At 44.3% G+C, this 22305-nt stretch overlaps 1 protein-coding gene across 1 annotated transcript in view; it reads left to right on the top strand.

Moving 5' to 3' along the window:
* Positions 1–22305, top strand: part of TUBGCP4 (tubulin gamma complex component 4) — a 339555-nt gene that overhangs the window by 111721 nt on the left and 205529 nt on the right. Inside the window, exon 8 of the mRNA XM_069222595.1 lies at positions 10386–10551. Within this exon, the coding sequence (XP_069078696.1) occupies positions 10386–10551 (166 nt within the window). The remainder of the gene's footprint in view (positions 1–10385; positions 10552–22305) is intronic.

Genomic DNA, 22305 nt, shown 5'->3' on the forward strand with positions numbered 1-22305 from the left:
CAACCTTCAACACTGTTCACCATCAGATCCAGCTGTATCAGCTGCAGGAGTCTGGAGTGGAAGGCTTTGCTTCTGCATAGTTGTATGACTGTTTTTTCTCCACATCTTCTACAATTTCTCATTCATTTTTCACTTCCACAGCTAGCCCTTTTGCGGTGTACCACAGGGTGACCACTTTTGTTCAATGTGTGAATGGTACCATTATCTTATCTTAATGACACCTCTGGTTTCATAGTCTGCCTATGTGCAGATGACACTCAAATCATTGTATCCAATCAATATCCAACGATGATCTAAATTCTGATGCTTAACTTCATTAGTGACTCACCATGATGTTTCATTGGATGAGCTTAAATCAGCTACAACTAAATGGAGACTAAACTGAAGTTCTGAGCCCTCCTTATCCTTCACCTTTCAGGGCTATGTAATTCTGGCTTGATGTACTTGGACCCAAGCTGGCTGTTTGTGTTAGAAATCTTGGCTTTAAATTTGACAGTACATTATTCCTGGCTGTCCAAATTTCTCCTGTATGCAAGTCTTGTCTTTTTCAACTTCAATGTAAAAAAACACGTTATATTTGTTCATCGCAAAGCAAAAGTTGCAAATACTGAATGCTCTTGATTCCCCTCGATTGGATTGGATTTGATTATAATAATTTTATCGACCTGGAACTCCCTCCATATCAAATTAAGAGATTGCAATTAATCCAAAATTATGATCTCAGAATCCAATTTGACCTTAAACCCTGAAATCATGTTACTGCTGCCCTTCGACACCTTCCTTGGTTCCCTTGTTTAAATCAATGTGTTGTGTTCATATGGTCCTCTATACTTCACGTCTTACCATTTCATTCTAGATTTCAATGGTAGAGCCCTAGGCGTTTGTTAAGGTCTGTGAGTCTGAAACTCTTATTAGTTCCAAAGGTTTGTTGATAACTGTCGGTGCCTGAGCCTTTTGAGTGACTGCGGATAGACACCGGGACCCCTCGCTGATCATTCTAAGCAAAATCTCTAATTTTGAAAACTTGAAATCTTGTCTTTTGCCAAAATCACATGCTTTGAGGCAGTAAAATGACTGTGAGATGACTTTTTATTTTTTCTTGAATTTTACATGCTTTTAATTTAGCCATTTAGGCACAAAGAAACCCATCCTTTGGGTGTTTGCTACAGTATTTAAATTCCTAAAATACAAAAGTTAGTTTTTTTTCTTTTTTTTTTCTTTGCCTACTAATGTGGAAACTGCTAATATTTCTTGCTGTGTAAATTATCTTTTTAGGAAAAATACATTATATTGCCTTACGTGAGTTGACAAATGTCTTTACTCAAAGTCACACAATAGTATTTCAATTTTGCCGATATCTATGCTGATTTTAGGAAACGCTTTCTACTCTTAACTTCAAAGAACTTGTGGGACATAGATAACTTAATGGTTCTTAAGAGTTAAAAAATAATGCAATTAAATCATCTTCATCAAATCAGATGCACAAAATCTTCCAATTGTAGTGGAGTTAAGGAATATAGTAGGTCACATGGGTATTTCATTTTATGTTAGTCCTGAAGGTGAGTTTGTTACCGTTGTTGAAACCTAAGGATTGAACGCTGTTAGCTTGTCATGGAGAGAAGCGGTCCAGATTCTTTATGGAAAGCCAACTGTGTAATTGTTGTTGCCGGGTCCACTGGCTTGGTAGAGTTGGTTTGAGACTGACATCCATTCTTGATTTGCAGTGATGGTCATTGTTGTGACTGGAGGAAACCTTCAGTTACAGTGGAGGGTCCTCGGCATATTGAGGTATATTGACTTTCTTCTTCTCTGTCATTATGGTCAGATTGTAGATTTCTGACTAGAGGATGGGGCCTTAGGGTCACCATAAGATAAAGAGATGGGATTGAATCTGTAGGAATTCGTCTGAATGAGGTGACAGAGATCATGATTGATAATGAGTTGACGTGCATTGCCGACCACATCAATGAGGTCTTTTTGTGCTCTTTTGGGATTGGAGAGCAGACTAGTCATCCTGAAGCAATGTGCTCCCCTTGAATGCTTGTTTTATCTAATTCTCAGGAAGACTACTGAATGATAGGGTCGTCATTTTTAAGGCTGTAGCAATTAGAGTATCATTTCTTCAGTAGGGGCAAGATCTGACTTGTCTAGAATGAAGTTACCAGTCTAATAGGCTTTCTTAGATATAGGTTTACATACCAATGTGCAGTACAATCTGATCAGTCATTGAGATGATTTATCTCTCATTTTGTAGTACGCTTTCTATATTGCGTCTTGCTTTCATTCGAGAAATAATTGCTAGTTATGGCGCAGAAAATTAATATTTTCAATTACATTTTAGTGATTGATTTTAAAATGGACTAATGTATCTTGGTCAGAGCAGTAAAGACAAATGACAGTCGGCTCAGTGAGGTCATCAAGTTCATCATTATTGGACATTATTCCAGCAGCAGCTCCAGCAGCAAAGGTATATTTTAAGAACCTCCAGAGTTCTGGCCAACCCTGTTGAATAGTCCAACCAGAGTATGTGTGGTTCTTTTTGTGGAGAGCTCCTAAATGTCTATGGGGTGCCTGGCCACTGTAGTAGATTCAGGAGCAAATACTGTGGATAATATGATAATTACTCTGCTTCATATCCTATATGTAGAGGGCAGAATCGCAGATGGGATAGTGATGCCACATCAGTAGCAGACACTGTAGTGGAGATTTTCTTTCAGTCTTGTATAGTAGGTTTGCCCTTTAAGTTGATAGTAGATTGTGGGGTTACAGGAGTACGGAGGAGTAAACATGTTTGTAAGTCAGACTACTATTAGGTGGTGCTATCTTTCCAAGCCAGAAACACAATTGTTGGCTCGTGACCACAGTGTTTGAGAGACGTGAACATACGTATCCTGTTGGTCTGATTATGTGCCAGAAAATGCATCTGAGGAGATGTACCTACTACATGTCTTTATTTGTTAAATGGATATTTTTTAATGTTAGTGTCAGGATGTTCAGTATGGATACACCATAAAGCACAACAGCTTTAACCGTACACCAAATATAGACCAAGTGGAGCTAATAGAGTGGCTTTGGTTCTACAGAATGGCTTTTGTTTGTTTTCTATATTATAGTTGTACAGGTGTTTTATATGATTGTATTTTAAAAGATATGAATTCCTTAGTTAACCTGTTTTAAAATGTACGAATTGGGTTAAACCACAGTTGTTGGCAAAATCAAAACCTCAGAAGTGACGCAGTTAAATACCCCACAAAGTGAAAAGATGTCACAAGAGCTCGCATGAATGACTGGGGAGAATTGCAACTGCAGAAAGGAAGAACAAAATAAAATGTGAATTACATTTTGAAGAGTTTCTTTTTTTTTTTTTTTTTTTTTTTAAATAAACCGTTTTTAAGTTTTAATGGAGAAAGAACCGAGAAAGTAAAGAGCCAAAAACAATAATAATGGAGCTCCGTGCAGTCAGTCCCATTCCATCGCTTACCTCCGCCTACAACACCTCAGAAATCAAATTACATAACTCGCCAAAGAGTCTAGTGTTCAAGACAACCCATAGTACTCCCACCATTTACTCCAAATCTTGGAAAACTTTGCAGGGAATCCCCAGGTAATGTACACTGGCTCCTCCAGTTTAGCGCGCCAGTCCGTTCCAGCACACCATTGTTTCAGGGTCGGCGGTAAGGTGGTTTCAAAGTGAGGGCTCTGTCTTTTTTGGCCACCAGAGTCGCACATTCAATTATTGCTCTTTTTCCGGGAGACACCCCACCCACCAGCTCATCCAACACACTCAGCAGTGCCACCTTTGGGGTCAATTTAACAGAAGTCTCTGGGACCCCTGAGAGGGTAGTTCCAACCTAAGGGGCAATCCATGGGCACAGCCATACCATGTGAAAGAAATCGGCTGCCGAGGACTGGTAACAGGCACATCTGGGTTCAGTAAGGAGCTGCGTGTGACCCAGTCTCTGGCGGAGTCATATAGGTTTGGTGAAGATAATGCAGTTGGATTAGTGATAGCGAGGCAGAGATCGTCAGCTCCCTGGGAGCCATACAAGCCTCTTGCCACTCAGCCTCGTCCAGGTCCCCAATCCATCCCTCCCACATCTGACGCAGTGATTCCAGTGACCAAGGTGCACTGCCCACAAGGGATCAATGTAGTTGCACAGATTCCACCCCCACCCGCCTCCCCATCAACAGTCGGGCCTCTAGGGGATTAAAGTCTGGGAGATTACGCACATCCTCTCTGTATGAATCAAGGGCATGGTGCACCTGCAAGTACTGATGGAATTGGGTACGGGAGAGAGAGAACTGGGTCTGAAGTTCAGCAAAGGAGCACATTGTGTACCCGTTTCAAACATCTGCCAAAGTGGAGATTCCAATTGAGTCCCAACGATTGAACCCCTTGAGTCGCGTCAGTTGTCAGCTACTCCTTCCACAGCGGTATCTGCACCGTTTGATGCCTGCTCCAGCCCGTAAATCGGAGAATTCCCCTACATATCATGAAGACTACTCTGGTGACTTCTGTAAATGAGAGGGGAAGTGGACGACCGTCCATATAGTGCATCACACCATGCAGACCCATGCTGCATAGCCCCAGTTGGTATACTGGATCATCCCATCCAACTATTATCCAGTCATTCAGAACCAAAAGAATGGATGCCCAGTAATATAGGCTCTAACTCCTCCATTCGTAAACCAAATGACATGTGCCTTGAGCGATATGGGGAGGACGAGTGTGCCAGAGGAAGGAGCAAATAAGTGCTGCAACCTCCATAAACCAGGTGTTTGGGATTTGAGCGGAAAGTTCTGTGGTATGTATAAGAAATGGGGTAATATCATAATTTTTTTTAATGCGACTCTACCAAGAAGATTTAATGGGAGATCTAAACTCCCTGTTTGCGAGAGCAATTGTTTCCTCTGTTTCTCTGCCTGCATGTCTGTGAGTGTGTGAGGGTCTTAGTGGGTCTGTGAGTGGGTGCGTGAGGATCTGAGTGGGTCTGTGTGTCAGTGTCTCAGTAGGTCTGTGAGTGGGTGCGTGCGGGTCTGACTGGGTCTGTGAGTGGGTGCCTGAGGGTCTGAGTGGGTGTTTGAGGATCGGAATGGGTCTGTGAGTGAGTACGTCAGTGTCTGACTGGGTCTATGAGTGACCACATGAGGATCTGAGTTGGTCTTCGAGTGGGTGCATGAGGGTCTGACTGGGTCTGCGAGCCGGTGCATGAGTGTCTGAGTGGGTGCGTAAGTGTCAGGGTCTGCAAGTGGATACGCCAGTATTTGAGTGGGTCTGTGAGAGGGCGTGTCAGTACCTGAGTAGATGTGAGAGTGGGTGGATGAGTATCTGAGTGGGTGTGTCAGTGTCTGAGAAGGGTCTGTCAGTGGGTGCTCAAGTCTTTGAGTGGGTCTGTGAGTGAGTGCGTCAGTGTCTGACTGGGTCTATAAGTGACCACATGAGGATCTGAGTGGGTCTTTGAGTGGGTGCATGAGGGTCTGACTGGATCTGCGAGCGGGTGCATGAGTGTCTTAGTGGATTTGTTTGTGTGGGTGTGTAAGTGTCTGGGTCAGTGAGTGGATGCTTCAGTGTCTCAGTGGGTCTGTGAGCGGGTGTCTGAGGGTCTCAGTGGGTCTGTGATTTGGTGCATGAGCGTTTTAGTGGGTATGTGAGTGGGTGCACGAGGATTGGAATGGGTCTGTGAGTGAGTGCGTCAGTGTCTGACTGGGTCTATGAGAGGGCGAATGAGGATCTGACTGGGTCCGTGAGTGGGTGCATGAGGGTCTGACTGGGTCTGCGAACAGGTGCATGAGTGTCTGAGTGGGTTTGTATGTGTGGATGCGTAAGTGTCTGGGTCTGTAAGTGGATACGTCAGTGGGTGGATGAGTATCTGAGTGGGTCTGTCAGTGGGTGCCCGAGTCTTTGAGTGGGTCTGTGAGTGGATGCATCAGTGTCTGAGTGAGTCTCTGAGTCGATGCATGAGGGTCTGAGTGGGCGTTTTAGTGGGCGCAGGAGTCTCTGAGTGCATCTATGAGTAAATGAATGAGTCAATGAATGAGTGCATGAATGAGTCTGAATTTTTTTGATTTTTTTTTTTTTGCCAATCTTCACACTGTTACATTGGGGGGGGGGGGGGTGCGCTGAGTGTTGGGCATATTCGCGAATATTGTACGTCATGAAAAAAAAAATTATAAGGTTATAATTTCACCCTCTAAGACGCCTATTTAACAGCCCTTGGGTCAGGGTACCTCCACCGTGACTCCTTGCACCAATTTTCCTTTTATTTTTCAGCACCGGGGATCGTTGCCAGTTACCTAAAATGGTGGCCGCAACTTTCTGGTCAGGTTGTGGACAGCCAATCACATCATTCCGGATGGCGTGCACATTCACAAATACGCTGTGATCACCGTGAAAACGTTGCGCCAGATCCATGGCCCTAGATATACACATGTATTTTCCCTTTAATTTCTCAAAAACTACTGAACAGATTTACATCAAATAATAAAATGTTTACATTTTATTTTATGAGCGGAGATGCAGTGGATCCTCGAGTCTTCTCGTAAAATCACAAAAGAAACGAAGCGCTGTCTCCCGCACTTCGTTAGTTTAATGTCCCTGGGTGGGGCAAGACCCAGGGTTTTTTTTTTTTTTTTTTTTTAAAGCAGGGGGCTCCTGGCCCCCTCCCGATGCCCCGGGGACCAACACCTCCCTGGAACTTATTTTTTTTGGATGCAAGGGGGGCTATGCCCCACCCTTTGCCCTGTGGACCGCCAACTCCCCTGGGCTTTCATGTAATTTGTGGGGGGGTCTGGTTCCTCTGCGCCCCGGAGACCACCACTCACCGAGGTAAAAAGTATTTTATTTCTGGGAGGCCGCATGGCTGTCCAGAGGACCACTACCCCCAGGGATATTGTTTAAAAACATAGAGGGTCCCAATGGGATCCCCACGCCCCGGGGACCACTACCCCTGGGGCAAAATTGAATTTATTTGCGGGGGAGGGAGGGCACATGGCCCTCTGCACCCTTGGTTTTACCACTCCCAGGGGTTACATTGGATTCTGAGGAGTGTGCGTGGGCCCACCCCGCCCTGGGGCCCACCTCCCCCTGGAGCAAATATTTGAAAAAAGCATAAGCCCTGGGTACCACCCTCCCCGGTGGTGCTGAGCCCCAGCAAACAAGCTGCTGTTTGACAGGGGGACCTGCTTTAATGGCAGATTTTTCATCTCTGTCCCCTGAACACGTGCAAGGGACAGAGATGAAATGCTTCAGCAAGCACAGAGCTTTCTGAAGCAATGGCACTGCAGTGTCAGGTAGCCCGTAAAGGGTATTTTATTTATTTGTTTATCTTTTTAAATTAAATATATATATGAGGATAGGCCGCGGGGGAGCCCTTCCCAGATGGCCCATTAAGGGCTAAAAAAAATATTTTAACGAAACCATAGCTCAATGTGAGCTACGGGAATTCTAGTCCAGCTGGACTCATTAACTTGTTTTTTTTTTTTTTTTACATAAAAAAAAAATTACATCATTTTTTTATTTTTCATTGGATACAGATATCTCATTCTAAGTATACCAGACATCAAAGCCTAAAAACCTCTATCTCTCTCCCTCTCACTTTCTTTCTCTGTCTCTTTCAATCAATTCAACCACTCACAGACCCACTCAGACACTCACCCACCCACTCACAGACCCACTCAGACACTCACGCACCCACTCTCAGACCCTCATGCACTCACTCACAGCCCGATAGACCCTCATGTACAGTTGTGCACTCACACACCCATTCAGACTGTCACACACCCACTCACAGACCCCCTGATGCACCCACTCCCAGACCCGAGCACATACTGACACACCCACTAAAACACTGATGTATGTACTCTCACACCCAGACAGACACTCTGACAGCCACTCTTTCCCCCAGATACAGCCTCTCACACCTATCCTCACACTCAGGGAGGCCAAGGAAAGCTTTTGCATTGCATGTGCAAAGGGCTGTGCACAGCATCGGGTTGGGTGGTCAGAGGGGTAGGCAGCAGGGAATGGCTGCAGGCCAGCCCCTGTGGGCAACCTCTACTGTGCATGGGAGAAGGCCGTGCACGGTTGGCTCCTTATAGAGGGTTGACCCCAGTGCCTGGCCTGTGGCCAACCGCCGCCATGCAAGGGCAAAGGCTGTGCGCAGCGGTGGTTGGATTAACGTATAGTCATAAAAATTACTACACGTTAAAAAAACCCATAGAAATTAACTGAAAAAGGCAAAGGTTACAAAGATGTTATAGTTAGGAAATAGAATTTAAAAAAACATAGAAATTCACTCAAAAAACCACGGGTTACAGGGACATTATAGTTAGGCTCAGGTTTTAACCGTACCAAACCATAGAAATTGACCAGTTATTGTTAGTTACCTCAAGTAACTATAACGCGTCCCATAAAGTAACTGTCACTTGGGCCCCTGCCATGCAGTTTTTTCGTCAAAGAATTTACAGCTTATATTACATTGATATTATCAATGATGTTATGAAAGATGGCATGATTGCCGAAATTTGTGGGCCTAATTGGCAGTGCATGGTGAGGGCGCAAGTTATAATTACCTTAGGGCACGAGTTATAGTTACTTGAGGTAACTCTAACTATAACTGGTGAATTTCAGTGGTTTGGTACTGTTAAAATCTGAGCCTAACTATAACGTCCCTTTAACCTTTGTTTTTGTAAGTGAATATATATATATTTTACAAAAGGGGATAAATGAATAAAAATGAGCTGCAAGAGTGATTCATTTATTATTCACTGCTCCTAGCAAGGAACGTCCCGTGATGCCCTTGGGCTTTTTTCAAGTGCTTACTGGTATTGTCCCTAGAAGAGGCAGGGGCATCATCAAATATTGTTATGAGGGACTTCATGGAGTGTAGCAGCCAAGCAGCAACATTACAAAACAGGAAGTTTCCTCTGTCATTAAATTCATGACCTTTTTTTTTTTAAATCACTCCAAGCTGGAGCTGTGTGCTCTTCTGCAGGAGTGCAGAGGTCTCTAGTGATTAGGTATATGGGTGGACTTTATGCCTTGAAAAATGTTAAAAGAAAGACTCAAAGGCATATTAATGTTTTTTTTAAAGGCTTCATTCAAAATATTTTATGACAATCACTTTTATCAATCATTGTGTGAATTTATTAAATAAACATTTGATTAGAGTTATTGTTGACTTTTTGACAAAGCCAGTATGTTTGCTTTACTTACAATGACACCCGTTATATTGTTAAACATAGCTGTATGCGCCAGCTGGGAGTTGGTTGCAGGGTCTGACTGGAGGCCACGCCCTGTGCCCAACTTTTCGCTTCATCATGTTCAGTGATGGCTTGGCTGCCAGCAGGAGGTTGGGGCATGTCATCCAATGCTGCCCTGCACCCAACCACTTGCTGTGCTGCTCGGCACAAGCGAAAGGCCTTGCGCAACGGAGGGTTGACTGCCAGCAGGGAGGTTGGGTGAGGGCTCTGCGTTCAACCCTATGCCATGCACGGCCTTGAACATCTTACTTTGTGGAAAAAAATGATAGAAACTCATTGGAAAAAACAAAAGTTAAAGATAAGTTATGGTGGGATGAAAGTGTCAGTTAAATATACTGGTTTAAACAAACAAAACCACTGAAATGTACCAGCTATATCCATCTCAAGTAACTGTAAGTTTTGCCCTAAAGGAAGTATAACTCGCGCCCTCGCCTTGCGCTGCTTGTGACCTCACATATTACATCACTCATGACATGTTTTATGAGATAATTGCTAACATCACTGCAACATCTGAAATGACATTATTGATGACCACACTGCATGGCGCAGCACGAGTTATAGTTACTTTAGGGCACGTTTATAGTTACTTGAGATAATTATGACTGGTAAATTTCAGTGGTTTCTTTAGTTTAAAACTGTATGTTTTAACTGACATTTTCACAGAACTATAATGCCCCTTTAACCTTTATTTTTTGAGTGAAAAAACATATACATATATAATATACACTTTACAGCTGAACATCAGTATGGTTAAAATATATTACCGTTCTACAGGTAGGAACACAAACAAAATATGGAGTGATTATCTGTCTTCTCTGGGTACCCAGTTGTGAGACATGTTTTTTTCTTCTTCAGTTTGTCCCTTTGAGAATTACTGATTCTGTACATAGTTCCCAAGTCCAATGACAAACAGTGCAGTTGTAAGCAGCTAAGGCTGGCCTTTCCATCATACACTTTTCATTTTTGCATGTGGACACAAGCATTAAGGTCCCCCATTATGCAACCTCTTGATAAAGCTTTTTAACAAGAAATCCATGTGTTTGTACTTTTGATACAATACATCTGTACTCCTTTCACTCTGGGATGTGTGTTTTCTTCCTACTTCTTTTTCTATGACGGAACAGCGCCTGATTGAAGAAGAGAATATGCTGGCTCCATCTCTCAAGCAGTTTTCACTACGCGTAGAAATGCTACCCTCCTACATTCCTGTAAGAGTTGCTGAAAAGATCCTGTTTGTTGGAGAGTCAGTCCAGATGTTTGAGAATCAAAATGTACACTTGACTAGAACTGGTGAGTTATTTATTTTCTGGCATTACTACTGTATTTTGATATGATTTTGTTGGGTTGTCCCGCTGTGCTACTATAAATGTTCTGCGATTACCCTCAGATGGTTATGGAATTGCAGTGTAGCTAGCAATTACCAGATTTCCCAGAAGGGTATCTTATTTAGTATTGCTTGCATTTTAGCTTATGTTCCCACAATAGGGATAGGATCCAGAAACCATTTTAAACTTGCTTTTTTATTTTCGACTTTTTTGTGGTTTCAGGGTCCGTTCTAAATATAAAGGGCTTTTGAGGTTGTTTTGTCTGTTCATATTTTTGCAAGTTACTGCTGTCGCAGCTGCTTATTTATGTGCTGTTGAAGGTGTGCTTCTGAACATTCAGCTAACAGCAGTAAGGGCTTCTGTAAATGCCTGGACAGTTTAGCCAAGATCATGAAAGTGATGCTGCAATTCTAGTTACATGCATGAACCGTGCATATACTCACTGTCGTTAGCCCATGATAGATACAGCAAAATATGTTCTATACAATTGTTGGAGATGCTGCAAGATTGGAAATTCGGTCTGGTTATCCCAGCGTGGAAGGTGACCACTATTAAAGGAAGGCGACTGGGAGTGTAATAAATAATTAAAATGTCCTCTATGGAGGAGATTAGCAGCATCTCCACTTTAAGGTGGGAAGCCAGCACAGTGGATGTAAAGTTCTGTCTTACATGTTTAATCGCAGCATCAAAGAGTTCTTCTAGTTGCTGGGCATGATGATACTTCACCTGCATCAGTATCAAGGACTGATTTTTTGGGATCAAAGACAACAAGTTTCATGTTGATTTTGAACACTGTTCAAATAGGCTCAACAACTGCATTACAATCCAGCACAAATTTGTTAAAGTGTCTACCACTAAGACAAGATAGCTGTCTCTATGTCTAATTGTTCAAACAGGTATGCATATTTCAATAATACAAAAGCCTCTATTACTAGAGCGAGTGATTTAAGTTAATTCAGTGATCTGTGAACCTACATTACTGAGAGTAGTCCCAGTATAAAACTGCACACATGTTCACAGAAGTTAACAATTTGAGGCTGCCTATAATGCTACGATATTGCACTGTGATTGTGTGCATGTAATTGAAGAATGAAACTAAGTTGATGATTGCTTTCAAAGTTATATCTTCAAAGAAAACTTGCACACTGGAATAAAAATTTGCTAAGAAACATTAGTAATTGAGAATCCTTATAAAAACAATTTCGCCACTATTGTTAGGGCTGCAATTCTTAACAAAAAAAGTTCCAAAAGTGCATATGCTTGTATATTTCCTTGCATTAGTGCAAATTTATGACTTTCTGAAGTATACTTCTAATTGTAGATTCTACTCCTTTGAATACTCTCCAGGCACCAGACTAGATTGGGAAACTTTTCGTAGCAGTGCTCCTGCTTGCAGTTGGATGGCACATGTGACTCCACCTTGGCTCCATGCCACCCCGAAAGTGACAGACCAGAGCCACATATAACTACCATCCCTGTGCACCTGCGTCAGTTCCTTTTTTTTCCACACCTTCCAATCTCAATTTGGTCAGCCTTCCAAAGTCACCTAAAAACAAATTCAAGTGTGCTAGGGAATGATGTCTCCTCCCAAAATTAAAGCAGTCAGTGTTGTGTTCGAAGTCCTTCAATACCAACAGGGAAGGCGAGAGGACATCATAAGGTGAGCTGTTCACTTTCAAGGTATCTGGTCTTGGAACAGATTCCTCCGCTGATCTTACTGTGCCTCAAGTTTCCTCAGGCATTGGTGATGTTACAGCAGATTGAAACCTTGAAGGAGGCCATGCTGCAGATTTTTGAGTGCGATTTGTGGCTTCCTCCGCCAGTCTGGCATTGCAGTCGGTTAATGCAGTTTGTTTACTGGTTCATTATACATATGCCCTGTGGGACAAGGCTAGCAAGTTCTTGCCTGCAATCCAGGAAAACATTAGGCTTTCTTTGTCTTAAACAATTCTCGATGGACAAATGTGTTATCCACACTAGTTAAGGTACTATTGATTGCCTGGCGAGTGCGGTTGGCTACAGTGTAGTACTTTGTTGACATGATGCATATGGGTCCCTCATGGATATGCCCTTTGATAGGTCACACATTTTCGGTGACAAAGGTGACTCTGCATTGGAGCGCTTTTAGGGAAACAGAACCACACTGCACTCCATGGGTCTGTTGATCCCTGCGAACCACTTTTCCCACCAATTCAGAAATATCAGAGGCTAGTCCAAAGGGCTTAAATACATGTAGAGACAGTCACTCCATTTGGTACAGCAGTCATCTAAGTCCTTTTCAGGCAGGTAACCTGGACCTGGCAGGCAGATTGCAGGCCAGCAGGGGCATTAGTCCTCCCATTCCTCTTCCCCTGCTGCAACAGCCACCAGACTACTTTAGCTTGCCCATAGTGGTGCAAGCCTATCCAGTGGGCTTTTGAATCCATGAATTCCTTCCTGGGTGGTGCTCGATCACATTTAACACAGATGGGTGTTCCAAATCATCTGATATGACTATGCCCTGCCTTTTCTTTTTTTTCCCCACCAAATATTCCCCTGCATCAGAGAAAGTTTCACAAGAGCACCTGACCATTCTGCTATAAGTTGTGTGAGGTTTACTCTCCAAGAGTGCTAGCAAGATGGTACCGAGCTCAGAAAGAGGATAGGGTTGTTACTCTTGCTACTCCCTTTTGCTGAAGAATGTCAGAGGTCTCAGGCCTATTTTGGACCTTCAGTCATTAAATGCCTGCCTGCAGAAGGACACATTCAAAATGTTCACGCTGCCCATACCATGTCTGCCCTGGACCTGGGCATCTTGATGGAACTTGTAGGATCTGGATCAGAGGGCTCCAACCTCTTCTATAGGAAGAGCTACTTCTGATCAGTGAAAATCATTGTGAGCTACTGAAGGTCAAGCCACTTGTGTAGCGTTACTAGGCACGCTCCGCTTCATTGACTTTAAGCTGAATGTTCATAGAGCCAGATTTAGTGAGATACTTTGGCTAGTGGCACTAGGATAGGGCTGCCATGTGTGCCAGTGAGAGCGTGGTCTTTGGGGGATGTATAAACAGTGTGCGTATGAAGGGGATATGTTGTATGCACTTGTGGCACAGGACATATCTTTCACCATATGTGTCAATTTTACATGTATTGCTTTAATCTTTTTTTTATTTTTTTTATTTTAAGATGTTTACAAGCAGTACACAGTAATTGCAATGGAGGAGGGTCAGGGATGCATCCCTGAATACATTCAGTGCAACCCGAGCATGCACTACCGTAGCGTTTCATACATTGGCTAACAGGATTGTCGTACAAATCAAACAGAGCAACCTGCCGACACCCAAGATTTACATGCGTCTCCAATCTCCGGGGGATACAGTGATGCCGAGTGGTAGTCAAGTCAAAGTGGTCCCTTAATGAATGATTAATCTTATTTTAGCAACAAAGGAGAAATGATTCAGCATTGTTATGGCGTATAAAACTCAATTAACAACAAAAACAACTGTAACTGGAGCCTGCTTCTGCAATTTCCAAGTGTTCTCCCTCCCCCAACGCCCACGTCTGCCCCCTCCAGCCAGACCCCCGCAGCCCAGCAACAAGCCCCAGCCCAGATATTACTCATCCGGACCACGTCAGAAAGGGAGACCACGTCATAGGACCATGTGCAGGGTATGACAAACACATTCAGACCACCCCAATGCCCCAGTGTGGGTCACGGATCCGGTGTGTCTCCATCAGCCCTGTGTACCAGCGCTTTGAGCTCAGTTAGTATTGCGTCCCAACCGTAAGCCGGCAGGTATTTGTGCAACCCCAGATTATCCTTCCTGAATAATGCCACCCCTTCTGCCTCTGCCCACTCCATAAGAGACATCATCCACGCTCGAGTGAGGGGGGTTCCCGGGACTTCCACCGTCTGATAAAAGGCGTTTGCCCATCAAGAGGCCTAAGTCTAGGAACTTCAAGGTCGCTCTTTGTTTTTTAGCTCTGGGGAACAAGCCCAATATACACACCTCCCATGTGTGCAGTAGCAGGCGCGTTGTGCAGGCAGAGAGCCGAGCCGACACACCCGCCAATAGGAGTGCAGACATGAGGAGGACCACAACATGTGAAACAGGTCTGCTGCCACCAGCGCACATCGAGGACAAGCTGCGCCAGTGCAATGGAAGTACCGGTGAGATAGGCCCTGTGCAATATGTATAACTGAATCAAGCGTACTATGTTAGTAGGGCCCTCCAGGACTACAACCCACTCTTTATCTGTGCACAGTCGAGCGACGTCGTCTTCCCAGTTGGCCGCAGGGCAGCATGCGTGGAGGCAGTGTGAGTTTGCTGTGAGCTGGCAAGCCAGTGCACCAAATGCCTACCTGATCCCATGACCTATAGATACTCTGCCACTAAGTGTGTTGACAGTTCAGTGGAGAGGTCCCCCCGGTGCTGAGCCATGATGCTAGTAAAGAATTGTACAGAAGAAACTGACCCGGCGACAAGCCAGTGTCCTACACCAGCACAACAATGAGAGTTAGTGCGCCATCGTTATATCGAGCTCCCAGCGTGTGTATTCCAATAGCGTGCCAGGTTTCCAGCTCTGCTGCAGATGAGTGCAGAGCATTTGTAGGTGTGCCCAACAGGGCTAGCAGTGGTGCATAAGGAACTGTCGCTCACCTGAGATGTAGGCTGCTATGGTAACTGTGATGCATCACCCCCAGCAGGGAGGTGTGTGGGGCCTTAGGGGGTCTGGTGCCCTCATGTGTGTGATTGGATGAAACAGGTGAGGCACATTGGCTCCACGGTGGGAGAACAGTAGCCGTGTCTGAGAACTGCAAGTTGGAGAGTCACTTAGCCACCCATTGCAGTTGGGAGGCTAAATATTATTGCTCCAGATTCGGCACTGCAAGGCCACCCTGATCAGGCAGCGAATACAATTTCGCTAGTGCCACTCTACAGCGGCCCTTGTTCCAAATGAATTCCTTGATCTTGGGTTCCAATTCCCGAAAGAATTTGGTTGGAATGTACAGACGTAAGTTTGAGAAGTAATAAAGCAACCACAGGAGGATCACCATCTTCAGGAGGGCCACTCGCCCCATCACCGATAGTGGCAGTGTCTGCCAGAAGGCCATCTGAGCTTGGATAGATGTAAACACACGCTTAATATTTCCGTTGTGTAAATCCTCCATAGAATGATAGGCGCAGATACCTAGGTATCGAAACATCCTGGGTTGCCAAGGGGTAGGCACACCGGAGAACACAAGCCCCGGATCACGCAGGTCCAGCGTAAAAGGGAATAAATATGACGTTGCCCAGTTTACGCGCAGACCAGACAAAGTGGCAAAATGCTGTAGTGTGACAGTGACTTCATCAGGAGTGTTGGAAATGTCTCTGAAATAATGAAGGAGATCATCTGCATGAAGGGACACAATATGTGGCCCATCACCAAGTAGGATACTCCAGGCTTCCCTCAGTCACTGGAGTTCTGCTGCCAGGGGCTCCATTTCCAACGAAAATGGCAATGGAGAAAGGGGGCAGCCCAGATGGTTCCCTCAGACGGTTCCCTCTAACGATCAAATATTAAGAGCTTATGTTTCATAGAAATAGTTGTTTTCACTTTACATTTCCCCAATTAAAAAACAAAAAATTGTATTTTTCAGTTATAAATATGTCACAGTGTCTACTGGCCACTGGTTGCAACAATTTGAAATGGGAGAAAATTACAATGAAGAGTTAACTTGATCATTAAATTAACTCTTCATTTTAAAATTCTCATTTTAAATCATTCAGAAGCATAATTGTGTTCTCTCCTTTATTACTGAGTTGAGAAGGACTTTTATTTAAGAGCTAATGTCCTTCACCTCTGTGCCTGACCTTTGGTTATAAATCTGACTCCAGCACTGCTCATTATCAGGCCCTGCTATCTGCAGCCTGATGGTAATAATGAAAAATAAACACAGCATTCCCTTAAATTTAAAAGGAAAATGTGACCCTGTGCTTATTTAAAATTAATGTGTCTGTGAGCAGCTTTTAGCTCATGATCGACTAGTTGGAGACCCCTGATCTTGATGGATCTTGTAGAATGCACATTTTGTAACACCTGTCCTATAGTCCCACTGATGATACCTGCGTTTCAAAGTAGGCCAGGAGCATTTCCAGTTTGCTATGCCCACTTTCAGTCTAATCACTGCCCTGAACTGTTCACAAAAGTGATGGCAGTGGTCGCTGCCCACCTTGGGAGGTGAGAGATACCATTTTTTTCTGTACGTTTATGACTAGCTGTTGAATGAGGCCTTTTCACAGTCAGTCTTTGACCATTTGCAGATGACAGCAAACCTCCTGACATCATTAACGTTTACTATAAATGAGCTGAAGTCACACCTGACTCCTCCGCAGCTGCTTCTTTTAATTGGAGGTATCCTGTACACAGTGCATTTCAGGACCTTCCCTCTGCTGCAACAAATCCAGGACATCTGGGCTATGGTACTTATGTTTCAGTTTTGGTCCTGTATGTTGATGAGAGCAACTCTGAGACTTCTTGGCCTCCCAGCCGCCTGCATCCTCCTTGACAGCCAGGTTGCATGTGCAGGCTCGGCAGTGAAATCTGAACTTCCATTGGCCGAGCATCAAGAAACTGGGACAGATGTTGAAGAAGGCAGCTCGCTCTCTGCAGTGGTGGCTGCTGGAACGGAAATGCCCCAGAGGAAGGCCCCTCTACTACCCAGAACTGATGCTGGTGATGGATGAGTCCCTGCTGGCCTGGGAAGCTCACCTGTGGGAGATGGAGATCAGAGGTCTCTGGTCTCTGACAGAAGCCCAGCTCCACATCAGTTTGCTGGAGTTGTGGGCCATTCTTATGGCTCTGAACGTCTTCCTGTCATCTATTAAGGGGACGCTGGTGCAGCTTCTCACAAACTACACCACTGCCAGGCAGTATTACAACAAGGAGGGCGTAGAGGGGTCCTGGGTTCTGTGCCCCTTTTGAATTGGTTGGAGCACCAGAGTAGTTCCTCCATTGCAAACCATCTGGCAAGGTCTCTGAATGCCAGAGGAGATAAGTTGATCAGGCAGCATCTGACAGATCGTGATCTACAACCCAAGGTGGTGGTTGGCATCTTCCAACAGTGAAGGGAACCCTGGCTAGATCATGTCTCCACTGTTGAGAAAGCACAATGTAGAATGTTTTGGAGTTTCCCTAGGAACACTCCTTAGATGTGTTCCGGCTGGAATGGAACCCGGGTCTCCTAAATGCCTTTCTGCCCCTGCATCTCCTGCTCAAAGTTCTATAAAAGATTAGGAACAAACGGGCCCAATCTATCCTAGAGGCTGCAGATTGGGGCAGGAGTTTATGGTGCTGGGAACATCTGAGCATGACCATATGTCCTCTGATCAGCTGCCACGTTGTGAGTATCATCTGTCGCAGCAGCAGGGCAGGTCCTCCACCTGAATCTGCACAGTCTTGTCTACACTTACATAAGTTGTGATTGAGTGGCAGCCGCTCACTGCATTTGATTTTCTGCTTGAGGTGGTGGTGTCATCCTTGTTGTCAGACGTCCGTGCCAGAAAATCCATTTGTGCCTGGCATTGGGGCAAATTTATGATCTGATATGGCACATGTAAAACTCATCCTCCACAAGCAAAGCTGTTGGATGTTCTTTTGTTTGTTTTATCTTTGACCCAACAAGGCCTTGCAGTGATAACCATTAAATAATATTTGTCATCACTTTTGGTGTCTCTACAGTTACTGGACCAATGGTTCTTGTTTAAATTACCTGTTATGATTGGGTTTATTAAAAGTTTAAAACAAAATTTCCATCCTAATGCCGCTTGTGATGCCACATTAGGACCGTAAAGTGGTCTTGACATTTTCTTTGCATATGCCCTTCGAGCCCATACATAGTTGCTCACTGCGTCTACTGACTTTAAAGACGGTCTTCCTCCTTCCAATTATGTCAGCTTGTTGTGAATAAACTCTGGGAAATGTCAGTCAAGCACCATACACTGCTTTTTTTCCTTCATAAGTTGGTGTGGAGTACTCAAGCAGCATTCTTGCCAGAAGTTGTGACTCACTTTCAGAATGGATAATCCATCTCTCCACCAGTGTTCTTTACTCCCCTCTGACCCCTTGAAAGATGACAAGTAGCTGCATCAGCTGGACTCAAAAAGGGTTTTAAGCTGTTATATTGATTGTACCAAGGAACAACGTGTAAGTGATCTGAATTTTGTGGAGTTCTCCCGGGGGAAGAAAGGGATGGCTGTGCAGAATTGGATGCCGTGCAGGTTGATAGTTCTCATTCTTAAGATCTGTTAATCACTAGTCAAGAAGCAGCCCCCTGAAGGTCTGAGAGTCCATTGCACCAGCTTTAAGTCTGCTACCACCGCATTGGTGTGAGGAGTGCCTCTCCTTGTCACCTGCCAAGCTGTGATCTGGGTGACTTATGTTAACGAAGTATTACTGTCTTGAGAGCTTGGTCCATAGGGAAGTCATTTACCTCCCTCGGTCCTGCTGGACGTTTTGATCTGAGTCTACTTCACACACTTACCACCTGGGGAGGTACTGATTTGGTGTCTATCCTAAGGTGAGCAATTTGCAGTTTAAAGTATCTATCAGCAGAACAAGTCACTTGTCTTTGGTAACACTCTTTCTGGTTGATGCTTTATCTAACCGCAGGTTCCTCTCAGCCTTCCCACCTCCCTGTACTTTGGAAGAGACTCTTTTTAATTTCTAAAAGGTCCAAAGTTATTATTCTGCACACCAGTACCCTATAATTGTTCATGCACTGTGTTGAAGTGCATGGAAAGCGAAAAACAAGAAACTGACATCAACATGCATAGGCGATGCATATATGCTGCTCTGCGCTGTCACTTCTGGGATGGTGTGGAGATGCAAAGCACCACCAAGAGTCATGGAGGAGCCCTGCTAACAAAAGTTACTCAATCCAGACTGGCAACTGGGGAGTATTCCAAGATGAGGACTCTGTGGTTAAACAGAGTATCCACCACAAAGAGTGTTATTGAAGGTAAGTAACTTGTACTTAATGAATTAAAAAAAGGTTATAGAAATAGGCCCTAAAACCGTACTCCGAGCAAACTTTTGTGATTTCTGTTTTCGATTGAGCAAATGTACAAACGTACAGTGGTTCATTTGAAAATCTGCTAGGCAATTGCAAACCAATATTCCCTACACTCCTTTTCTTACCATGAAAAGTTTTACTACTGCCTTTATCACAAGTACATTTCCAACCTTTACCCACATGGGAGCCATGCTGTCCACTACGTCTTCTGACTCTCAAAAATGTGTGCCTGGTCATAGTCACTTGAGCTCATTGCATGAGTGTCCTCCGAGCGCTCTCTTTGCAGCGGCCTTAAACCACCCTTTTTCCAGATAAAAGTGGTGTTGTGGACCAAAGAGTCCTTTTTGCCAAAGGCTATGACTTCTTTTCACTTTGGCAAATCCATTACTCTACCAATGTTTTTTGTCTGCCTCATCTCTGTTGAGCACTCCCTCGGTTTTCTGTATCCACATCACCAGTGAGAGCAGGTAAGACTGATTGCCGGGACTCAGAGCCCTGGAGGATCTTGCTTTGATTAAAAACTCTATGGCGCTGCCAACACTTTGTCTTCTAAAATGTCACTGTAAAAGTAATGAGACTCGTACTCACTAGTTGAGGGCATAACCTGAATGTTACCTCCGTAAATAGGGAATATCCACTGCCAGTGGACCAGAAAGTGGGTCTCAGGATCTTACCCTGACAACGCTAGTTTGTTGGCTGTATATATTTTCTATGTGTGCTGTATTTCACCTTGTGGTCGTGTATAAATACTACCTTTGTCATAAAGGAATTACGCGCCTGAGCATTCATTTATTGGGGGTTGCTGAATGTATGAGTCTTGTGCCTCTGGAGATCTTGTACCTACCTCCCCCAGTGTGAGTGAAGTGCTGAAGGGGGTTGAGCTTGGCCCAGTTGCCCAGAACCCCTGGTAATCCGGGCCCCAGGACATCATGAATAAAAGGCCACAACCTTCATGGTTAGGCCCTGTAGTTCCTGCTTGCTCCATGGCCCTCTGAAAGGGGTTCTGACACTAGCAGAGCGCGTCATCCACTATAAACCTCAATAACTTTTGCTTCCTGGATTGGAGAAATATGCAGCCTTAAGGGGTACTACACAAATCCAATTCCCCTTTCTGGGGAAATATTTGAAGGAGAACTAGCATACAGACTTTATCCATTTGTTGGCCACCAGGAGGTTCACAATTGGTTTGAATTCCTGCCTGGGGACCAAAACCATTTTGAATAGATACCTTTTTCTGTCGAAGAGGAAGAACTGGCTACATGACTCTGTTCTGCAGTAGGGTGGAAGTTTCTCTCCGTAGCAATTGCAGCTTGTGTGTTGGTGCAGGCTTTGGAAGAATTGATTGTGGAAGAAACTTGAATTTGGGTGTGCATTCATTTTGAATTATCTGCAAAGCCCACAGGTCAGTGGTAATGTTTTGTCACTGTTTTATATGGTTTTATCACTCCCTCCCACAGAGTAGCACATGCAAGAGAGCAAGTGGGTAGTCATTATCTGGAATGAGACTGCTTCTTCCATGTGGAGGAAGGTAGCTGCTGCTGTGTCCTACCCCTGCAAGATCTCTATGGTAGATAGGCTGTTTTTGCTGTTGGCCTTCACTTTGAGTTTGGTAACCCCAGGGAGGATATTGAACCCTTTGCCTTGGATAGTAACAGCAGTCATATTTTCTTTTCCTTGAGACCTACCATACTGAGATATCCATCCCCACTCCTCATCTGCTCCTCCTCATCCTCTGAGTGGGGTCCAAACAGTAACCAAGTGCTAGGAACTTTTGTGTTCTTTAGCTGCGCATATGGTTATTGGGTTGGGCCACAAGGAGGGTCTTGAAGAAAAAACATGACTGACCTCCTAAATAGCCAAGTCTGAGTTAGTGAAGCACTGAAGTTCCGCATCGCTGTGTTTTCTGGGGAGGCCATCTGAAAAACACTGCAGGGTTTCCCAAAGTGCTTTGTTATAACTTCACAGGAAAGCTATTGTGCTGTCTTGAAAGCTGTTTCAGCATTGCCACAAACCTTACTTCCAGCTCAGCCTCTGCATTTGCTCCCTATTTTGGGATGAACAGGCCTCCGGGGAGCTCGTGATTGCTTCGTCCATTCAGCCAAGACTGTTTTCAGAATTGAGCTTGGGCGTCTGTTGAAGGAATATTGGGTCTGGGTCTTGTTCTTGTAGCCTGTGTTTTTTAAGCATCCTTGGTGTTCAGATATTGGTCATAGCAGGAGAGAGAAACATTTCTTCTGACAGCTCTTATGTGGAACTTCAACTGGAATCTTTAATTTAGTTGCTGACTTGCAGCAGAACATTCTGCAAAGTTGTGATGCCATCTATGGGTGAACACCTCATTGGAGAATAAGTTGGTAAGGTAAATGTATATGATGAGTATGACAAACTCTAATCTTATTAACCATAACCACACCTAATCAGAGAAGTAGAAGAGGGCCTTTTTCTCTTATGTGGATGTTCCAATGTTGAAGGCTGAACATGAGACATATTACCAGGAGGTAGATTTAAAGGAGACCTAAGTAGAGGCATCTTCTTGACAGGTAATCCTGATGTGTCTTTCAGTCTACATACAACCCTCACAGCCCAGAAATTCATCACTGCCATGTATGCGCTGTGTAACTCCCCTACGGTTTTCAAATAAGTTCTGGGATTTGTTTTCAACTCAAACTGTAAAGGTATCAC

Source organism: Pleurodeles waltl, chromosome 3_1, assembly GCF_031143425.1.
Source record: "Pleurodeles waltl isolate 20211129_DDA chromosome 3_1, aPleWal1.hap1.20221129, whole genome shotgun sequence".
Lineage (NCBI taxonomy): Eukaryota > Metazoa > Chordata > Amphibia > Caudata > Salamandridae > Pleurodeles > Pleurodeles waltl.